The sequence below is a fragment of the Phocoena phocoena genome, chromosome 13, assembly GCF_963924675.1.
Source record: "Phocoena phocoena chromosome 13, mPhoPho1.1, whole genome shotgun sequence".
Classification (NCBI taxonomy): domain Eukaryota; kingdom Metazoa; phylum Chordata; class Mammalia; order Artiodactyla; family Phocoenidae; genus Phocoena; species Phocoena phocoena.
In genome coordinates, this window is record NC_089231.1 from 44,010,585 (window position 1) to 44,032,654 (window position 22,070).

A 22,070-nucleotide genomic window follows, 5' to 3' on the forward strand; every position below is an offset into this window, starting at 1 on the left:
ATGCTAGATGTAAGGACGTTTAGGGGGTTTCTTCCCCCCCCAGGAACCCTCAGGACTGTACACTTCTGGGTTAAAAAAAAAAAACAACACACTTTATTACTTTGCATTCCATCTAAAAAACAAATATAGGTTTTGAATATGGCAAAAGCCAGGAAGGATTATTTTATATACAATTAGAGATAACAGAGCGTAGAGCCAGACGATGACCTTGTATAGACTCAGTTAAGGACAAAAAAGTTGATAAGAGGTAGGGTGCTCTCTATGGGCTAAAGGCTGAAGACCTTGAATGATCAGAAATGATTTGAAGAACTGCATTGCCATCAGGGTAATACCCCTGAAATGACATATTCTAAGCTGTCGCTTACCTAACATTGTTACGCTCAAGAGTTAAATTGTGGTAGCAGCTTAATTTAAAAGGAGTGATACTTAATAAAATAGAGTTACTGATAATTCCTTTCTGTATCGCTTTTTGACCAGAAACACTGTGTATAATACACATTCACAAATTTCACTATGTGTCATTCTAGTCAGAGGCCTCTTTTGCTTATGAGAAAAGCCATGTTTTGTATTCCCATGAAGTCTGTAGACACAGTTAACAAGATAAACATCACTATAAGTGATATGTAAGTTACAGCTACCTACTGACATTTAAAAAATAAAGAGTAATTTTCAAAGACTATTAACACAGGATTACTGTTACTGAGAAGTGTGTAGGGAAGAGCTTAATGTAAAATATTTTCTTTAGGTAGATCCTTTCAAGGTGATTTAATAAAACACAAAATATTTATACCATACTAAACTTTCCTAAGTTTTCTATGATACTTCTATTTCAAAATTGTCTTATTGTGAGAATATAAGGAATATAGATGCAGCGAGTTTAATGCATAAACCAATACCATTAGCTTGAGCAAAAGATGTACACAGGGTTTCCCAGCACCAAGAAGATAGCAAAAATTCAACTGCAACTACTTCCTTTTTTCCAAGCAGCTCAAAATGCTTTAGCAAAGACCTTATGACCATATCATTATTAATGATATAAGAAAAGGTGAAAGATTCAACAACTGGGGCTCTTGACTCCAAGCACTTAATCCACTAAAACACATGGCATTTGAAGTTTAAAAATTATTAGGAAAATGTCCCACTGAATATGATCTCAAGATTTTTTTGGTAAAACATTAAGATTTACTAGGACTTGAATAGTATTTGAGAAGTAAGAGTGACAACACATCCCGTTTGGGGATATAAACTAGACAATTTAGACTGTAATCATGATCAGTTTATAAGAGTAGCAAATAAGTGCCAAATCAGACCAATACTGTGAGATTTGCTATGCTATTTTGAATAATTTGGTTCAAATATCCATATTTGGCCAGTATATAATTCCAGTTCATTCTGGTCACATCAGAAGGGAACAAGGATCTTCTGTACAGATTTTACGACCTGACCCTTGTAGCTCTGCCAGACCATGTAGGTTGCCAGGAACACTGGAAATGGGACAAATCACTCTTTCCGTCACTATTACATTTTATGTGAGAAGTGGATCAAAGACTGCAGTGGAAGGCTGCACGTAGGAACCAGCAGCTGAGCTAGTCTCTATTACCAAATAGCTACCATGCTGCAAAGGGTCAGGGATGGAAACGGCTGGCTGGAGGACAGAGCCAGAAGCAGACAAAGCAGATGCTCCCTGGCTGCCTGGCAAAATCTGGTACCTAACAGATTCTGACTGCTGGACTTGTACAGATTGGCCACAGGATTCAATCCCAGAACCACTCTCTTTGGTGGGTGGCTGAGAGTTTTTGGCTTCATCATCCATCCCAAGGCTTATCTCTGCAAGTTTTTTAAATTTGGAACTGAGTGAGTCCAAGCAGCTGTCATCAAACTCATCAGCAATAAAACTGCAACAACCCAGGGAGCCGATGGGAGAACCAGGGGCACCTGTTCCTTCGTTATCATAGATCAGCAAGCAATCGTTTGCTTCCTGGCCATCGTCTTCCTCGGCACAGGCAAATGCTTTCTAAAGGTGGAGAAAAGTGGAAAAAAATGAATCGTAAGAGACACTCAGTGGAAGAATGTAATATTATACCATTCTTAGAACTCAAGGTTTGATCAAGAATGCGTGATTTAGGTAATCCATAGAAGGGCACCCTCTGTATCAGCAATCTTGTGAGAGCCTGACCCGTAAATAGGGCCTATGCCACACCTCGGAATATTCCAAGAATCCTCATCCTAAACAAACCCTTCCTGCCAGTCTCTCCTCACACACAGTGTCAGCCTTCATCTGCTCTACCAGGCTAGATGCCAGCGCTTGCCATTTCTGATACCGAAACTGTAGGTGAAATCCGTTCTAAAGATGTACCAACCAAGAGGCAAGCAACCTGCCTCCCAAAGTCCTCTCTGTTCTTGCACCCTTGTCCCATTTTGATTCTATGCTTCCTGACACTTCACCTAATCTTGGACCACAGCCCTCGTTCCCCCTTTTATGTTTGGGTCATTAATTCAATGGTTCTTCAACATTTTTGGACATGGACTCCTTGACAATGTGAAGAATACTCTAACCCTCTCAGAAAAATGTTTGCAGATGTATTCTGACATACTTCATGGTATTGGAAATAGAAAATAAGCTGCTTTGTATTCCTAAAGAGGATGCTGCTGATCTGAAATGCAAAAGGTTTTGCTTTCTGTTGTTATTCCAGTTGGAGGAATGAGGTGCCATATTCTCTCATCTTATGTCTACCGGCCCCTCCTCCCTTTTGACCAGTAGCCGGATTTTGGCAGCCATCTTAGGTTATCTGTATTATTTTACAAGGAGCCTCTACGTTTTTTGCTTGTATTTCACCAAGCTGCAAACAAACGAACTGTAAAACTGAAGTAGAGTCAAGTAGAAAGATCTCTAATGTAAACAAGGTAACAAAGCCACAAAGTTTTCCACCAAATTACCTGAGAAAAGTAGGAGTCTAGGAAGTTCATGTTTATTGCCCCTTCACCATAGTCCATGTTGGTTCCTTCCATGGAATGCCTTGTTCTCATTGTTCCGGACTGTCCTGCGGAACAGTTGCTAAGTCCAGCGGCTGCTCCGAATTCTGCAGCGGCTCCAGATCCTGCAGCTGCTCCAAGCCTGGTGGTCACTTCCATTCCCGAAGCTCCTTCCATCACCATCCCTCCAGTGTATGTATTTGTAAAAACTTCTAAAAACAGGAGAAAATTCGATAACATCTTATGCTGTGATTTGTTTTGTTTTGTTTTGTTTTTCCTGGTCTTTGATATCCGTGAGCAGTTGCCAAGTAAAGCAAGTACGTGGGAGAAAATACAATTTTATGACTCGAGGTTATAAGAACATCCCGCAGTCTGTTATGTGAGAGTAACAGAGGAGGTGAGGATGTAACAGAGGATATTAGCAGATGAAATAGCTCTGAAAACATGCTAATTGAAAAAATATACAAAGGAAATAGATTTTCAGTGACAACGGCCAGAAATGGAAAAGTAAAAACAGAATATTCAGCACACAGCAATGGAAAGCTTCTAATGTAATGCTTGTTTGTTTTCAGGAAAAAAGAAATTATAATTAAGCTGTCATATTGGCTCAATATGGAAACCAAAGAGGAAACATACATAATGTAATCATGCAAATTAGCAGATGCTAATTTGGTGTCTTGGTGCTTAATGAAAATTTAATAAGCTGTGACTATTTTGCCTGTTACTTTTACATTGCATTTTCATGGAAAGCTATTTTTTCTAGAGAATTCTGAATATAGTTTTTGCTATGTAATTATAATGGGAGAAGCAGGTAAGGATTAAGGATTAAGGTAGCTGATAAAGACAGTTACCTTTTTTGGGGAGATCTTATGCGGACTTTTCAGGCTGGACATTTAAAAACAATCTATTGCTAAGCATGGAATTAAGAAAAAATTGAATATTAGGCATTAGGTCTTACGGTTCTAGTTTACACCTTAGTTGTAGCGTTGAGATAAGATGAATAAAATAGTCATTTGGTAAACCAAAGAAATAAATACTTTCACCTATATGACAAATAAGCGATCCTTGTCCCATTATGATTAAATATAAGAATTGGTAATTGAACTCAAATCAGGATCCTGTTAGCTCTGGGGAAGGAAGAAGGGCAACAAGACCTAGGATGTGCACACATGAGACTTTAACTGCAAATATTACTAATGTTGATAGGCAAAGTTGGGTGGTGAGTACGTAGTGTTTGTTATATTTTCCTTTACTTTTCTATATGTGTGAAATCTTTGCTTATTAAAAAATTAATAATTGACCCCCTGAGAGTTCTACTTCAGTATATTAAACTTTGGAAAAGTATAACAAATCTTCAGCTAGTAAAAAATGGTGACATCAGTGGACAAATGAACTTACTGAAGCCAGAGCTAGGTCACAGAATTGACTGATATACTAACAGTAAACCATTTCATTGAAACCCTATTTCAGGGGTAACATCTCTCAGTATGTGCACAAATATGCAAATTATTAAGAAAAGACTTTAGAACATTTCTTATCTTTCAATATTCCTTATTTAACCCATTATTGCTTTCAAAATTAAATTTTATGTTCACTTACCAGAATTTTCCATGAAATCAACTCCATTGGCAGTTATAGGTGGCACACAGATATTTGCGATTTCCTACAAACCACATGCAAAAAATAAATACATTTAAAAATTACCCAGATTTCACCAATATAAGTAAGATATGCAAATGGAGACATTACAAGAATTCCAAATTCTTCCAGGAGTAACCATTTTTATGATTTGCCATCTGAAGAGCTAAGATCCTAAAAGGCTCCATTCATTTTAGTACTGACTCTCATGGGTCCTTGAGGGTCAGAAGTATCATTTTTATACCCCATTACCTCTTTATCTATATGAATATAAATCGAATTTTGTTCTGTATGATTGAAATAAATGTTTTACAAAGTGTATCCTCACTTTGTCTTCAGGTTGGGCTCCTTCGATTCCCCACGGACGAATTGTTCCTTCTGAACCATCAGGCACTGGCATGAATCCAGCCGTCACTCCCCCGATAGGACCGGTCCCAAAGTAACAGGTCAGCAGCAGAAGGGGGGCCACTAGTATATAGGAAAACAAAATATCAGAACATTTGAATCACTTGGAAACAATTTGACATGGCAATTGCCAGAAACATTACAAAGAAAATACAATATTTTTTAACGCTTATGGATAATCTAATAGAAAGCAAAATTCGTTTCTACAAAATAAAATTTAGTAAATTAAGCATACTAAAATTTCACCTGATTATGAAACTGAAGGCGACAGATCAGATTATTCTTGAGACACGTATATTGTTTTCTTAAAATAGGCACTGTTCGATGAATGATAAAGGTGGCCATTCAGTTCCTCAATCATTTTCCGTAATATATATTTTTTTATTATTGCACTTATTTGTACATGTTGAGGCTATGTATATGGTGTCAAGTGAATACACACCTGAAGAGTCAAGATTTTAGGTGGGCATTATAGTGATTTGGTAATCTGGTCTCCAGTGATCTCTTAGAGAATAGCCATTAACTTGCAAACTCCCTCAGCAACTAGGGTGATGATCTAATATCATTGCACTCTTAATTGTGACTTAGGAATTCGTAGCTCGGAGGGGCCTTCCTGCCTGGGTAATTACCATTCTTTCTGTGTGTATCAGTCACATCTTAGCAATAAAGATTAACATCATTCTTAGGCTAATGGGCCAAGAGAGAAAGGAGGCACTTCTCAGTCTAGGTAGTCAGTGACCCCACCTCCACCTTTGGCCTGCTGAGGCCACCTGAATCCTAATGTTTGAATTCTGTTCACTTACTGGCAGCTTAGTGAGACATTTAAGAGTATATAGCCTCTGGAGTCAGACTTCTAGGGTTTGAGTTTTGGTTCCACCATTCACCAGCTGGACAAATTATGTCATCTTTTCTTGCCTCCATTAACTGATCCAAAGAATGGGAGAATATATAATATCTATCTCATAGATTGTTGTGAGGATTAAATGAGTTAATATAGATAAAGGATGGTACTGAGTGCCATGAGGACTTGCCAGTATTGTTTGGATGGGCTACATCAGTTGTACAAATTAGGTCAGTTTTATATATTTTATATATACATAAATGAAAAAAATTAGGTCAAGTATATAAAATAAAATAAGTTGGACATAATACATTTTCTCAAAATTTAACATAATGTTCATATAAGTGATACTTCTAAAGGTTTTCTTTGCTTATTGCCATTCTTAATTCTATGACTTTGTTAAATGTGTGGGAAGGGTCGAATATTATAAATGGACAAATTAGTTTTGAAAAGTAATGAATATATATCTGTATGGTCAGTATTTTTAGGTGGCCATAGTAGTCTTTTAGAAACCTTGTTTATCATTGTGTGTGCAATATGTATTAGGTTTTTACATATGCATCCAGAGAAAGTTCTGTCCTGCACAAAATTCAAGATACGACATTTTGCAAATGGTGATATTTCACATGAAGCAAATGTGATTGTTGGAATAACGGAGTATATGACCTCTGACTGCCATCCTGAGCCACAATCCCAAATGTACAGTAGCCTAGAGGATATATGCATACCTCAAAATTCAACATTTCAAAATCAGACTTATCATTGCCACCCTACTTATCTGTGCTTCCTCTGATATTTTCAATTTCAGTTAATGGTTTCAGTAGCAGCCAAATTCAGTGGTGCCTGTGGACTTCTGTTCCACTCTTCCTATCTATTTGTCTCCAGATCCTCTCCATGTACCCGCATCGTGCCTTGCACATCAATCCTTTCCTTTCCAGTCTTATGCCATGGCTCAAAACCTGGCCTCCATCATCCCTTGTGAACTATTACAATAATCTCCTAACTGTTCTTTCCTTTTTAATTTACAGTACACACTGTGCCAATGTTATCTTTCTAAAATGCAAATATGATCATGTTAGTCTTTTATTCAAATACTCTCGGCAACCTTCCTTTCCATGTGTGTGTAAGCTCTTTCAAACTAGTCCCAAAGCGTTCTCCAGTTTCATCTCCTTCACTCTCCACAATTTCCCCTTGCTTTAACCTCCCAAGGCTGTGTGCTTCCTAAAACCTGCCAAGCATTTTCTGGCTTTGGCTCACGCTGTTACCCTTTGGAAACACCTTTCCCTCTTTTTGTACTTGCTATAGCCTACTCATTTTCCAAGGCTCAAATGGATGATTCCCCTGAGTCTGTGAAACCTCTGCAATATTCCTTAGTGTTCACTTTTATTTTATATCATATTATTATATATATTACAGCTTTATCATGGTATATGTTTTCCATAGAGTTAGACATGAATGAATCTACTACTACATGAAAACCAGAATCAAGTTCCCTTTCTTGGGAACTTGATTGATCTTGATTGAACTTGATTGATCTATATAAAGACTCATATATAGGTACTTGAAAAATTTTTGGTTTTGAAATTGACTAGTCATGACATTGGAAAACTGAAACTCTGAGTGTCAGTTTCAGCTATTAAATGAAATGATGCATGGTAACTTTAGAATAGTAAACACTTAAGGGGAAAGAGGAAGGAGAATATATGGCATGTGTAGGAGGCCACTAAATGTGTGGATAGCAATTTATTTCTTTTTTTTTAAAGAGGTCTGAATAAATATGGCAAATATTAATGTCTGTTAAGTCTGAGTTGTGGTTATATTTGTGCTTGTCATGGCAATTTTCTGTTCTTTGTGGTTTAAGAATATCTCATAAATTAAAAAAAATTAAATTAAGAGGTTGAATAATCATTTTAACTCTAAGTGTCTATGATTCTATAATAAATTAGGGAAGTGACTGTGAATTTATCAAGGATTTCTTTTATTTACACTATAAGAATTTGCCATGAAGTTCTTTTTTTTTTTTTTTTTGCGGTACGCGGGCCTCTCACTCTTGTGGCCTCTCCCGCTGCGGAGCACGGGCTCCGAACACGCAGGCTCAGCGGCCATGGCTCACGGGCCCAGCCGCTCCGCGGCATGCGGGATCTTCCCGGACCGGGGCACGAACCCGCGTCCCCTGCATCGGCAGGCGGACTCTCAACCACTGCGCCACCAGGGAAGCCCGAAGTTCTTTTAAATAGAGACTTGTTGCATTCAAAATACTAATTGATTCACACGATTTTAAGTGTAACTTTTTGAAACCTACCTATTAAAAGAATAAATTTTAGTTTTATTGAAAAATAATACATGTATGTAATTTCCCTCAATGTGTTCAATAAACTTAATATATTAAGTATGAGAGCCTTACAGGAGTATATTTTCAGGTAGAAAGCTATTCTGAGGAAATTCTAGATTAAGCAATAACTTCTCAGAGTCTGTGATATATTTATGTGCATCGTAAAGCTCAAGGCTTATGATATCTTATATATTTTCCCTAAATTTATTTGGTCAGGGTTCTATTTTATTTTAGAATTTCATGAGATTTGTATACAAAGAAGACATTTTAGAAAGTGCCACACTCATCGATAAAGTCATCATTCTGACCATGAACATCATGGCCAGTGTGTAGACTATTCATGCTTCATTTTTTTCCTTCTTGAGTCTCTCATGTTGTTTTCTATATGTCTAACATATACGACTTGCTTCTCTGTATTATAAATACAGATTGTTGGCAGGTGACGTGTTAGCTTTAAACATTTCTGATTTTTCCTGAAAATGCCATTTCCGATGCTTCCTGAAAATACCATTTCCCCTCAGCTTTGCCTCTAAAACAACTGCGGAGATGCATTGTCCATGCAGTGGGAAGGCCTCTGCATGTGCTGACACCCAGTGCAAGCAGGAGGATGCTGCAGCATACTCACACAGCAGCAGCAGAAGACCGAGGAACAGTAGGCCGATGGCGGCAGGCCCCAGCCTCCCAGGCTTCTCTTTAATAGGGGGCTCAGGGGCTCTGGTCGGGCTCGAAGCTCTACAGATGTTATTGTCATCACACTGACAGACTTCCAGAGTCAAGTTCTCCGGGGTCTTACACCATATGCCCTCGCTGTCCTTGACGACCAGGGAGATGCTGTACACCCCGGGAGATACCGGCTCCGTGCTTTTTAGGGTTGCAGAGGTGTCTGAAGGGAAACAACCAAACGAATCAGCAGTAGAACAAAGCGTATCTTGCTCCTTGTTCTGAAAACTATGTTGTTTTTTTTTTTCTTTTTGGTGAACAGAACCAGAGTTGCCATAGACACCACTGTCACAAATAGTAGGGTGAGGCTTGAGCAGATACGAGGGCTTTCGGAGATCAGTGGGTGTATGGGGCTGTACTTCCTCCTGTCCTCCTGTCTGCCCCAGATGGGCCCATTATTCTCCCCCGTGAAAACTCAGTCCTATATTTTTCCTGCGGTACGCAGGCCTCTCACTGTTGTGGCCTCTCCCATTGCAGAGCACAGGCTCCAGATGCGCAGGCTCAGCGGCCATGGCTCACGGGCCCAGCCGCTCCGCAGCATGTGGGATCCTCCCGGACCAGGGCACGAACCCGCGTCCCCTGCATTGGCAGGTGGACTCTCAAACACTGCGCCACCAGGGAAGCCCCTCAGTCCTATCTTGATTTTCCCCCAAAAGAGGAGGGGAGATGGGCATCATTTAAATCCCAGACCTCCTTCTTCTGGGACTTAACCACTCTTCTGTACGTCTGCACCAACCCCTGGACCCCTGGTGTAGACCTCTGAATGTAGCCCTTCCGCCTCACTCCATGCTTTGGTGCCTGACTTATCAAGACTGAGTTTCTGCTTTGGCTGCTGCTACTTCAGCTGCTCCTGTCAGTACTCGTCCCATGAGCCTAATGCCAGTTGTATGGGATTCCCTGCGGTGAAGGCCTGTTGCTTCTCTGACTCATGAGCAATGATCATTCTCCATTCTTCATTGCTATGCTACCCCTTCCTAAGTGGGCTCCAGCAGCAGCTCTCATAAGCTGTAGGGTTGTATCCCTTGAATCATTCTTGACCCCATCATGCCCCTTGACATTGTGCCCGATCCACCTCGTCCAACCACTGCTGCCTTGCCTACCCTCACCCACACAGGTGTGTCTAGTGCCAGGTCCTGTCTCTCTATGATGTTTCTTTTGTAGCCTTTTCACTGGACATGTGTCTGGTAAACCCACTCAGCTACATGCACAGTTTGGAGCTAGATCCCTACACCAGGATCAGCAAGACCCCAGGAAAGAAGGCCACGGAGGACAAGATGCCTTTGGTGACTCTAGCAATGTCAGATCCCTATGACTAGGGTACCACAGAGTAAGCACATTCATGAAAGGAAGCAAGATTAGTTCAGAAAAGAGCTACAGATAAGTGAGTTCATTTACAGAGGCTTTGAAGTGGCCTGCTGGTCATTATAAAATCCTCAAAGGGAGAAGATTCTTATTGTCTAATGGCTTTTTCTGTGAGACTCCTGGAAAACAGAGGAAATGTGAAATTAGCATGATAAAGGTTAAGAGAAAAGGAAGGATGGATTAGCTCTTGCCCATTGGCTAATAGGTTTACAAATTTCAGTCCACCATGCTCTCAAGATTCCTGACTAGTGACCCACTAGTGACAGCCTTGAGCAGGCTGACCCCTCCAGCGCTTCATGTCTGTTGACAGCCTGCAGACATGAAGGCTGTATTTAGAAGCCTAAACAGCTCTGCAGTAAAATAGGTGCCTGACTCTAATCTTTTTATTTTTTGGGGGGTGCCGTGGAGGTACAGATAAAAATATAAAGATATCCAAAAACTGGAGTCCACATGAAAAGCAGAAAATATTAAATAGTGCTAATATTATATCATCCCTTTTCTTTCCTGAAGAGAGAAGAAATTCATGAGGCTAGGACCTCATCTTCATTACAAAGAATTTTAAAAACTACTCTTGGAAAGGAACTGCTCCCAAATGAACTCTCTCTTAACCTTCTGGAAATATAAAGACGCAGCAACTTTCATTTGTGGAAGCAGCTTTACAAGTAAGTACTCACCATCAAGTTTTGTGATCTTCCACTCTGGCACTTTTGTAGTTTGCTTGTCCTGTGAAAATGTGTAGGAGCCAGTATATTTATCGTCCAGTAATATAGCTTTGACAACCACGGAGAGTGATGAACTACAGACTGTTTTCTTTTCCAGGACAATTTTTGGACAGTTTTCATTAAAACCAGGTAGTTGGACATATATGGTTCCTGTAGCAGTTTCACCTGTATTTTCTATAAGAGTGACATTTTAGAGTTAGAGAAATGTACACAAGTTGTACAAAAAATAACTAAATAAATAAACCTTTAAAATTTCTCCTACATGCAGCCAGATTAGTGTATCTACTCATGAGAAATTGTATTCGTTATTCCCACAGGTAAAAAGATGTCACCCAATTTCCACACCTTGTTGAGAGCAAATTTAAATTTATCAACTTGGCAGATGTCTTGATTAGAAGCATGGCTATTAATTTAATATGCTTGGAACCAAGACCTATAAGGTGATAAATTAACTGATTACAAATGAAATCAACATAAAAATAATAGTTTTCTTAAATGTATCCTACTGCACGAGCCCATACTGTGTGAAAGATTTTTGCTTCTAAAGCTTGAGCCAAAGTATTTGGAACAAACTATGATTTATTTTTATTACCCAAAATATAAAGTTTATTGAAGAAAAATTTTTTAATGTTGACAATCAAAAGCAATAAAATAAAAATCTCTCAGTGGTGGGATTATGAATTATTTCTGTTGTTTCCCTTAGTGCTTTTTTCTGTTTTCCCAGATAACATGATTTTGGGTGTTAATTCTTTTGTGTTATTTTTATGTTTGCTGATCGCCTTGAGCATAAATTAATTTTACACTTAGGGAAACACACATAGTCAGTAAATACTATTTTAAAAACATTTCAAAAGATTTTTATTGTTCAGTGATATAAGTGCTTGAGGTCTCTATAAGTAACTCACTCTGTGTGTAAGTAACTCACAAAGGCACCTCACATTGGAGCTGAGCTTCCCTGATAAGCTTTCTGTCTCAATCTTTATCCACCTTCTCAAACCCAGAAATTCCTGCCCCAACAGCCAACAATAGGACCAACAAAGAATTCACTGGTCCAGCAAACTCCAGTGAGAAGCTGGGACGCTCAGTCTTCTCCTGGATTTAGCCACCTCAGACTTGAGACCCAGGGCCCCTAAGATAATTAACTTCATCTAATGATAAAGGTAATGTGTTAATAATCACAATCATCTATTCATCAAGAAATGCCAGTTGGAGTAATATTTCTCTAAAAATGAAACATTTTTTCTTACCATTTGTGGCCAGAACCTCAGCTGTGATTGTCTTGTTAACCATGACAACAACATCTCGAAAAGTATTTTTGACAAATTTGATTTGAGCAGTGTTTGAATCAATAGTTAGCAAACCATCATTATTACGTATCAAGGTGTATCTGTTTTGTAATAGAAAACAACAATAGGTTTTTTTCCAAACATGGAATGTTACCTATTTAATGAAAATGACTCATTAATATTTATTTATACTTAGTATAAGACTATGAAATATACTTTTATAAAAGCAGCAGGAGCTTAACATATTAGCACAGACAAGCAGTATTTCATAATCCTTAAGTATATGTTAGCCTGGTTTTTCAATTTTCTGCTCTGCTCAGTAAAATAACTGTGTCCTTGTTCTTTTTTTTAATGAAGATTATTATTATTGTTTTATTTCAAAATTTCTTTTTGGCTGCATTGTGTCTTTGTTGCTGCATGGGCTTTCTCTAGTTGGGGCGAGCGGGGGCTACTCTTTGTTGCGGTGCGCGGGCTTCTCATTGCGGTGGCTTCTCTTGTGGAGCACAGGCTCTAGGTGCGTGGGCTTCAGTAGTTGCAGCACGTGGGCTCAGTAATTGTGGCACATGGGCCCTAGGACATGCAGAATACAATAGTTGTGGCACATGGGCTTTGTTGCTCCGTGGCATGTGGGATCTTCCCGGACCAGGGATCAAACCCATGTCCCCTGCATTGGCAGGTGGATTCTTAACCATTGCACCACCACGGAAGTCCCTGTGTCCTTGTTCTTTATACTGCAGCAGCTACTTTGCATGGTGCTCTACTATTTTAGGCATATGTGTCTTGTATGTGCTGTTCTATCTGACTGCATCACGGTCTTCTGGTGAAATTCAACTCTTTTTTAAGGCTCAACTGAAAGTCTCCATGAAACTTTTTCCTGATCTCTCTAGACAGGCTAAGTCATTCTTTTCTTAGTTTCCACTTTAACTTATGCTACCTTTGCTCATAGCATGCCTCTTCTTGAGTTATATGGTTCCTTGAGTTGGCTGCTTTGTATCTCTTTGTATCCTTGGCACAGAATAGTTTAGATGTTATATTGTAATAGTTTATAAATTAAAACTAGTCAAGGTAAACAACAAGGTCCTACTGTATAGCACAGGGAATTATGTTCAATATCCTGTGATAAACCATAATGGAAAAGAATATGAAAAAGATTATATATGTATAACTGAGTTGCTTTACTGTACAGCAGAAATTAACACAACATTGTAAATCAACTAAACTTCAATAAAATAAAAAAAATTCAAGGAATACTAAAATATTAAAATAAAATCTCACTTGACAAATAAGGCAGCTTTGCCAGTGTCTTCATCAATGGCTTGATATGATCCCACGATATAATTGATCAGGTTTTCACCGCTTATGCCTTTTTGGACAATAAATGTCTTGGAAGGAGGACGGAATACAATTCCTTCCTTCATATTTATTACTTGGATTATGAGTGAGGTTGACTGGACTGTATATTTAGAGATAATTGATTTGTGAAATTCAGCTTTGTTTCTGACGGCGATACCAAGTTGCAAACTTTGTAGTTTTTCATAATCTAGAGACTAGAGTAAAAATAAAATTAAAAGGAAAGAGACGTTACAAAAATATGATCTGGAAAGAGAACAAGAGAGTTCTATGTTACGTGCCATGAATGAATCCTTTATTTCTATACAGCAAAACGGTTTCACGATCTTCACAATGCTGTGATGAGAATCCTTTAGAATTTGTAACTCATGAAACCTCAGTTTGGTAATGGATACTTACAAAGCAGAGAACTTCTTTTTAGACTAACAAAACATCTTTATAGTTTCTTCAGGCTGTGTGGTACAGTGGAAAGAATCACAAATTTTCTATGGTAACATGGTTTGAACCCTGCTTCTGCTACTTAATAGCTATGTGACTCAGGGCACAATTTTTACTATCTCTGATCCTTAACTTTTTGCTTCTGGTAAAAAACCCTTACCTCATCAGATTGTTGTAAGGACTGAACTGATTAAGGCCCGTAATACATTCCTGTAAATGGCAGCTACGTCCATTCACAGAATAGTTATTGGATTCCTGTGCAATAATATCCTTTCTGGCTTTAAAAATTCCCTGTTGGCAAAGATAAAGTATCCTAATAAACTTGGTTGGCAAACAGGCCTCTGCAAAACGATGAGTGGGTGGCCCACCGACTCTTCATAGAACCATTTTCAGATAGTCCTGTGTGTTACCTATTTGTTTGACTCTGTTATTGAGTGGCCCAAATCAAGGCCTGAGGTATCCCAGGATAGCTTTTTCCATTCACTAGTACATTTTTTCAGGGTGATGGGATAAGGAAATGTTCATTTCGGTTACATTTGTGTATAACTGAAAATAATTATGGTATGAGAACCAGATTTGAGTTTTAACTTTGCAATGACTGGTGTTGTGGGCTCAAGTGTTTCCTAGTGGAGAAGAAGAGAACGATGCTTAAATAGGTAATTATAATATAAGGGGTAATTGACAAAAGAGACTACAGAGTCTATGTGTGAAAGCGAGTGAAGACTTGTACTTGGGAAAGTCAGGAAAGGCGTCCGAGAGGTTTTCATGTGAGCAGAGTGATACAGGTTGAAGAGGAGTTATTCAGGCAGAGTGAAAGCACTTGCAAATACCAGTTACAGAAGGTGATAGGGAGATGACTGCTGAGACGCCTTGGATGCAATTCTGAGGGGGCTGAAGGTCATCTCAAAGGCCAGCAGGAGGTCATCACCCCGGCTGCATATTAAGAGTCCCCTGAGGAGCCTTTAAGAACCGCTTGCTGCCTGGCCTTCCCTGCAGACCAACTGAACCAGCAGTTCCTAACTTGCCGCAGGCAGGGAGAAGCTGCAGGTCATTCACATGGACAATCTTGATTGAGGGCCATTTTCACAGCCAATGGAGAACAAGTAAAGTTTTTAAAGAGGAGAGGAGCTGGTCCAAATTGGCTTTAAGAAAAATGTGGTAGAAGGAGAATGAAGGGAAGTATACACAGGAGGTAGCTACGTCAATCAGGAAGGGAGGGGGCAAGGCTGAGAAGAACACAGGCTGTGAGAAGGAAGACCAGGGCTAGACTTTAAGGGTGGTTTCTAGGGCAGAATTTGATGTCTGGCTCTAGGTGGTGAGAAAATGCCACGACTGAAGGACAAGGCCCAGGTTTCTAGTTTGGGAGACTGGATGACACCAACACAGAAGACTGGGAATATCTCATTCCTAGGCATTGTTGGGAGTTTATAACAAAACCCTTGCAACTGAGGATGGCTGTAACCCACTCTGAAAAGCAGAGTAATAGCAACCACTTATGTGGCTTCCAACAATCTAGAATTCCAGGGATCTCCCTGTTAAGGCATATTACGGATCTGTCATTCTACTGGAGTCACAGAATTAAAGAGAGAAGCTCCCATATAGTCCAATGTTCTATGGCAAGGAATGTCCTGAAATAGTGGTAATATTTTTCTAGTCTATACAATATCCAGGCATAGATAGCCTTATGTTATTTCAGATGAAGGGTCTATTGTAGCCAAGCCTGTTAAATGGAAGTGTTACTCAATTATTTATTTTTTATTTTTCAGATTTAGTTTTTACATTTCCATTTTCTAGAAAAAGTCACATTTTTTTTCCCTCTGAGGACTGTAGCTAATCCATTTAAAGTAAGTGGACAAATTCACAAGCAGCTATTCCATGTATTCTTGTCTGTTCCGGAGTTTAAGTCAGGAAGTGTGTTTTACTTTCTTGCGCATAAAACAGGCACACCGATAAATATATGTATATTAGTGTGTTTGTGTTGCTATAGAAAGTGTGATAGCTTGGAAGGAAACAAATCAACATGTTAAGAGAATTTCCTTAGGTAATGGGGCTATGTGTGTCTTCAAAATTCTATCTACTTTTATGTGTTTTTTATGTTTTCTATAAAGAAGTGGTATTATTATTCATAAGTGAATAAAGTTTATTTATGACAGTTTTGGTTAAAATATAGTACTAGTTTTGGTTAATACAGAACATTTTTCCCACTGAAGGGAAATCAGACCTTACCTTAACAACCTTCAAGATGCCTTCATTAGTTGTGGAATCAGTTTGTATTTCAAACCAGTTCCCATCATTTCCAGAGGTAAAGAAATACTCTGCAAGCCAATTATCTGTGAACTCTTCATCCAAATCTATTACTTGAAATCGAAGCAAGTCAGAACTTAAAGTGTTTTCCTCGATACTTGCTGAATACTAAAAAAATAAAAAATATTTTTAAAAAAAGCAAAATTTAAGACTCACTGGCAGGTTTTATCTAAATGAATTATATTCATTCTGAATGGCATTAGTCATTAATTCTCTAATTATGTATTGCCTCCTTGCTGGTTACTGAATTCTTATATTTTACGATAGCTTATTTTAAAAGAAAAGTGCAGAGAGCTTAAATAAAAGCCAGCAAGCAGGCGAATCCTGGATTAGGATGGCAAGGTATAACATAAAAAAAATACATAATTATTTTTCAAGGAATGAAAGGCACACCTGCGATTCTGTGAAGCTTGGGATATTATCGTTGACATCTTTCACTTTAATGCTACATTCACATTGTGCTACAAGTCCTTCTCCATCTTTGTCTGTACCAGTCACAACCAGATGATACTTGCTAACTTGCTAAATTTGGAGAAAAAATAAAGAAAAATGATTAATCTCTAGTGCCAGAGATATGAATGACAACTACTTGCTTCCTATGGGAAGGAGGTGAAAATATTCAAGTTCGTGGTTCATTCTCTAGAAGGACCACACGCACTTCATTGCCCATCATAGAGGAGGTATGTGGGGCTCTGGGTGGTTAGGTGGAAGTCTTTATGAGGCTAGTACAGGTTTTTTCTGAGCTTCTTAGGGCAGGATAGTACACTTAGAGCAAAAAGGGATAATGAGGATGGTGGGATGTTTATCGGAGGGAAACTCACTTACAGAGCTTCCCTGCTGGTCTGTTTGGAAAATCACTTGTATAAAAGTTATACAGAGTCTGATGGGGTAGCGTGCATTGATGGAGATGTGGTGGTAGGACAATGGAGCAGAGAGAGGAACGGGATTCTTTAGTATTCCGGAAGTAGGAGTCAATTTGAAAGAAGTCAGGAGAAAAAGCATGACAGCAGAGAAGGCTTTACTCCAGAGAGAAATTTCTCCCTCCATCTAAGAAATTTCCTTCTCCTCCATCATATGAGGGATTAACCCCGGTTCAGCCTCTGTCGTGCATGCAGTGCCTTCCCTTACTCCCCCGCTTTAACTCCCACAGGTATGCTGATACTTGTTTCCTTAGGTACAGTTGATTGTGCAGGTCTCAAGTACACATCCCACCCCAGCAGAATCACACTAGGATGCAAGGAGTTTCCCTAGATTGGGCCACGTGAGTCCTGGGAACCTCTGTTCCTTCCTCCTTTCATTCTCAGGTAGAAAGGAGTCACCTCTCTTAGCATTCTTACAACAGAATCCTGAGTTATTGAACGCTCCCCAGTGCCTTGCTTTACCTCTCGATCAAGTGAACTGGTCAAAGTGTGGACTTCCCCGGTGTGTCTGCTTATGAGGAACATGGGTCTGCCTGCAGGTTCCTGAGAGATAATTTTGAAGGCAATTATAGAGTTCAAGTTGTTTGGTTCATCTGCATCTGTGGCATTTAGGATCATCACCAGTGAGTCTAGGAATACAGAAGAAGTTTATTAAAGAATATGTAAAGATTGACATTATGTTCACATGAAATGTTCAGCACAATTTCAAACTGATCTTTGTCTTTTAAGATCTTAAAACTAGAGGGCTTCCCTGGTGGCACAGTGGTTGGGAATATGCCTGCCAATGAAGGGGACATGGGTTCGAGCCCTGGTCTGGGAAGATCCCACCTGCCGCGGTGCAACGAAGTCCGTGCACCACAACTACTGAGCCTGCCCCTTAGAGCCCACAAGCCACAACTACTGAAGCCCGCACGCCTAGAACCCGTGCTCCGCAAGAGAGAAGGCACCGCAAGGAGAAGCCCACGCACTGCAAGCTGCTCTCCGCAACTAGAGAAAGCCCGTGTGCAGAAACAAAGACCCAGCACGGCCAAAATTAAATAAATAAATTAATTAAATAAATCTATTTTAAAAATTAAAAAAAAAATCTTAAAACTATCTGTGTGGGGCTTCCCTGGTGGCGCAGTGGTTGAGAATCTGCCTGCCAATGCAGGGGACACGGGTTCGACCCCTGGTCCAGGAAGATCCCACATGCCACGGAGCAATTAGGCCCGTGAGCCACAACTACTGAGCCTGCGCGTCTGGAGCCTGTGCTCCGCAACTAGAGAGGCTGCGATAGTGAGAGGCCCACGCACCGCGATGAAGAGTGGCCCCTGCTTGCTGCAACTAGAGAAAACCCTCGCACAGAAACGAAGACCCAACACAGCCAAAAATAAATTAATTAATTAAAAAAAAACCAAAAAAACTATCTGTGTGCTAAAAAAACATTACATGTCACTTGCAATATCTCTTACTGTCTCTGTCAATCAGGTGAGCTGTGCTGCCTTCTGTAAAAATCCTCCACTTCTCACTTAGCCTTGGTTGGTTGTGACTATTTTCTCTTTATTTTTTCCCTTGCTGGTTGGGCTTATAATTCTCCCTTCCCCCCCATTATCCAAGCAATGAGTGTATCTCTGTCCCTTATAATCTAAAAAAGCCCAACTGATGCATCCAGGTTGCCTAAAGCCACCTCCTTAGCTTTGTGACTAGGATAAGCTTTGACTTGATAACAGTCACAACTTGGAAATATAGTACACTGGCAGTGGACAAATAGCTCAACCACAAATATTAGAAAGGAAGACTCAGGTTATCTTGAGGAATTTTTCTTCAAAACTACTGATGAAACTAAGAGGATAAATTAGCTTGTAAAAATGATGTACTATAGTGATACTTGTATTTGAAAAAAAAAAATTAAAAATGGTAGTTAAGACTTACTCGAAGCACTATTTTCTTCAATTTCAGCCGTGACCATACTTTGTGAGAACACTGGAGCATTGTCATTTATATCTAAAATTTTGACTGTTAGTATAAGTGGTTTCTCTACCTCTTGTCCCAGGGCGCTGAGAGCACGACAGGTAATCTAGAAAAGGAGGGGAAATGTTAATTAACATTCTACAAACTTTAGTTTGCCTATTATTAAAACTTGTAGAGACAAGGCCTCTCCTGGCATGTACAGTGCTTTTGTGCAAAGAGGAAAAGTATTTCCCCAGAGAGGAGACAAAGCAGGAAAAAGTGCCGACTCTGGGCGTACCAGTTGGGCAAATTGCCCCTTCCTGCAGGCTGGTACGTGTCTCCTGGCAGCATGAAGCTCTTGGCAAACAGCCTGCTGGAGTTGAGCGCTCATGCACCCTCCTGGGGTATTCCTTCAGGGGCACAACCATAAGGGGAGGCTCTTTGTTTTATTTTATTTTTTAATTTTTTGGCCATGCTGTGAGGCATGCAAGATCTTAGTTCCCCAACCAGGGATCGAACCTGCGCCCCCTGCAGAGGAAGCGCAGAGTCTTAACCGCTGGACTGCCGGGGAAGTCCAGGGGAGGCTCTTTGTAGAGGGACTAATATTGTTATTTGTTGGTGGATGGATTCATGCACTGATCTCTCTTCTAAATTAACCTCCTAAAGCCACTGTGCACCAGGGGAAGGGTGGCCGATATCGAGGACACAAACTTACGTGGAAGCTTGGGGTTACCTCACGATCAACTATGGCTGTTATGTTAATTTCTCCAGTGTTTTTGTCAATAATGAAGATTCCCAAAGGGGGCTGATCCACTCCTATTCCAGAAATGTGGTAGGTAATATTCTGGACTGCTTGGAACTCTGAAGAAATCTGTAGCCCAAAATACCAAAAATGTTAAGGTGATCATCACTCAGGCCTATTCCTTTCCCTCCTCTCCTCCATACTCTCAAGTCAGCTATTCATTTTATTCACACTTTCTTGACACTGTGCTGTTTCCTTTTTTGCCTTGATAGATAGTAGGAGTGTGAAATAAATTCAAATTTTTGCTTCTGTTGACCACTATGGACCAATGTGTCGTTAATCATTCTGGCTTTAGAATATTTGCCCAGATTGTGGTCACCATGGTGATGTTAAAAGGTTGAGAGAAAGTCAAGGACACTTAATATTGACAAGGCTACTTCTGGATGCTCCCTTCCTTCGCAGGTAACATTAAAAAAACAAAAAAGACATTTATTTTAGTTTAAAAAGGAGGAGCTGGAGAAAAAAAGGGAAAGGGATTATATAGTAAGTGTTAATATTAGAATGCATTGCTTTTATTATTATTTTTTAAACTTTTTAATAGGGAAAACTTCAAATATACTATAAAGTTAGAAGAGTATAATGAACCTGATATATCTCATCACCCAGCTTCAACAATTCTGAATACATGGCCAATCCAATGTTGACTCTCAACCATCTTTAATTATCTTATTGCTGTGTATTGGTACGGTACGATTTCAAATCCACTTAAAAAAAAATATAAGAATACAGTTGTTTTGTTCTAAGAGTGAAGTTGCTTATGTTGAGAAAGCTGTGTCAGGATGTCGTCATGGACATCCGTGGCTGTCAATAAACACTCAGTAGCTCAGCTATTGGGGAGCAATGTTGGGGGCTTATTGATACGAACATGTGGAGCAGCCATTAATTATGGCTGGGGGACATTTAAGCTTTAAATATCAAGAGATTATGAGGACCTCTTGAGAGTGTTCAGTCTGGGCAAGGCAACTCTTTGCTGACCTAAATAGCTCTCTTGAAGACCTTGGGGCATTATTAGCTCCTGCCTGGGCAAGGCAGCTCTTTGCCTGGCAGTGGTGAAAACCACGATCTTGCTTGCCAGTACCACCGCCTCTCTTCCCTAGTAACGTGCTGTAGTGATAAGGGACTTGTGTTTTTGCACTGGACATCAGCTTGTGGTTGACTAAACTGGCTCTCCCAAGAACCAACTCGTAGAAAAGTGCAACTCAACTACATTTGTACTCTATTCCTTTAACCTCTCCCTTGCCTGGAACAATAGTGTGATTAATCTACTTGTGGTTAGGAGTACGGTATTTATTGGTTTATTGAGAGACATTATCTTATATGTTATTGGCTTGTGAAATTATTATAACTCCTGAAGTGAACCCGTGTTAAATAAATTACTGATAAAAATCTTATTCTCTGAGCATAATTTGCTGCCCCAAACAAAGCACTTTCCATATAATTTTTCTCTTTGTTTGCTAGAATCTGAATCCCAAAAGGTGTATCCATTGAAATTGATTGAAATGTCTCTTAATTATGTTTTATTACTCTAGAAGCTATAGCTCCTTCATCTTTCTCTCTTTTAAATTGTTATTACTATTATTACTGTGTTTTTTGTTTTGTTGAAGATGCCAGGTTATTTGTTCTGTGGACTCTTCAGTCTGCATTTTGCTAATCGGAATTGCCATATTATTTTAATTTACATCTAGTACATTTATCTGAAAATTCTGCTCATAAGACTTACTGTGGCAATTGGATTTCTTTTTGAGTTGTCTTCTTCTTCTCTGCAGGGTCTTGCAAATTTCACCCATTCACGTTTGTATCTCCTTTTGCCTTGTACCGCTGTCTCATATTCTCCATGTTGTCCTTTTGTCTTATGTAAAAAGGGATTCCATTTTATTATGCACATTGTTGGAAATTTTTGCTTTGAGTATTAATTATAGACACCTAGGTTGAGGAGCCTCCTATGTCTCAAGATCTCTCAGACTGTTAAATATCTAATTTTCTCTCCCTCACACTGTCAAGCAAAGAAGAAACATTAAATAACTAGAATAGCTACAGAGCTATATGAT

The 22,070-nt window shown here is 39.4% G+C and overlaps 1 protein-coding gene across 1 annotated transcript in view; it reads right to left on the minus strand.

Moving 5' to 3' along the window:
- Window positions 1-1,396: 1,396 nt before the first annotated feature.
- Window positions 1,397-22,070, minus strand: part of DSG3 (desmoglein 3) — a 28,915-nt gene continuing 8,241 nt past the window's right edge. The window contains 14 exon segments of the mRNA XM_065889394.1: window positions 1,397-2,014; window positions 2,938-3,185; window positions 4,573-4,636; window positions 4,940-5,079; window positions 8,815-9,072; window positions 10,946-11,167; window positions 12,241-12,380; window positions 13,555-13,826; window positions 16,294-16,479; window positions 16,765-16,893; window positions 17,754-17,920; window positions 19,203-19,347; window positions 19,936-20,091; window positions 21,743-21,871. Of these exon segments, the coding sequence (XP_065745466.1) occupies window positions 1,397-2,014; window positions 2,938-3,185; window positions 4,573-4,636; window positions 4,940-5,079; window positions 8,815-9,072; window positions 10,946-11,167; window positions 12,241-12,380; window positions 13,555-13,826; window positions 16,294-16,479; window positions 16,765-16,893; window positions 17,754-17,920; window positions 19,203-19,347; window positions 19,936-20,091; window positions 21,743-21,871 (2,874 nt within the window).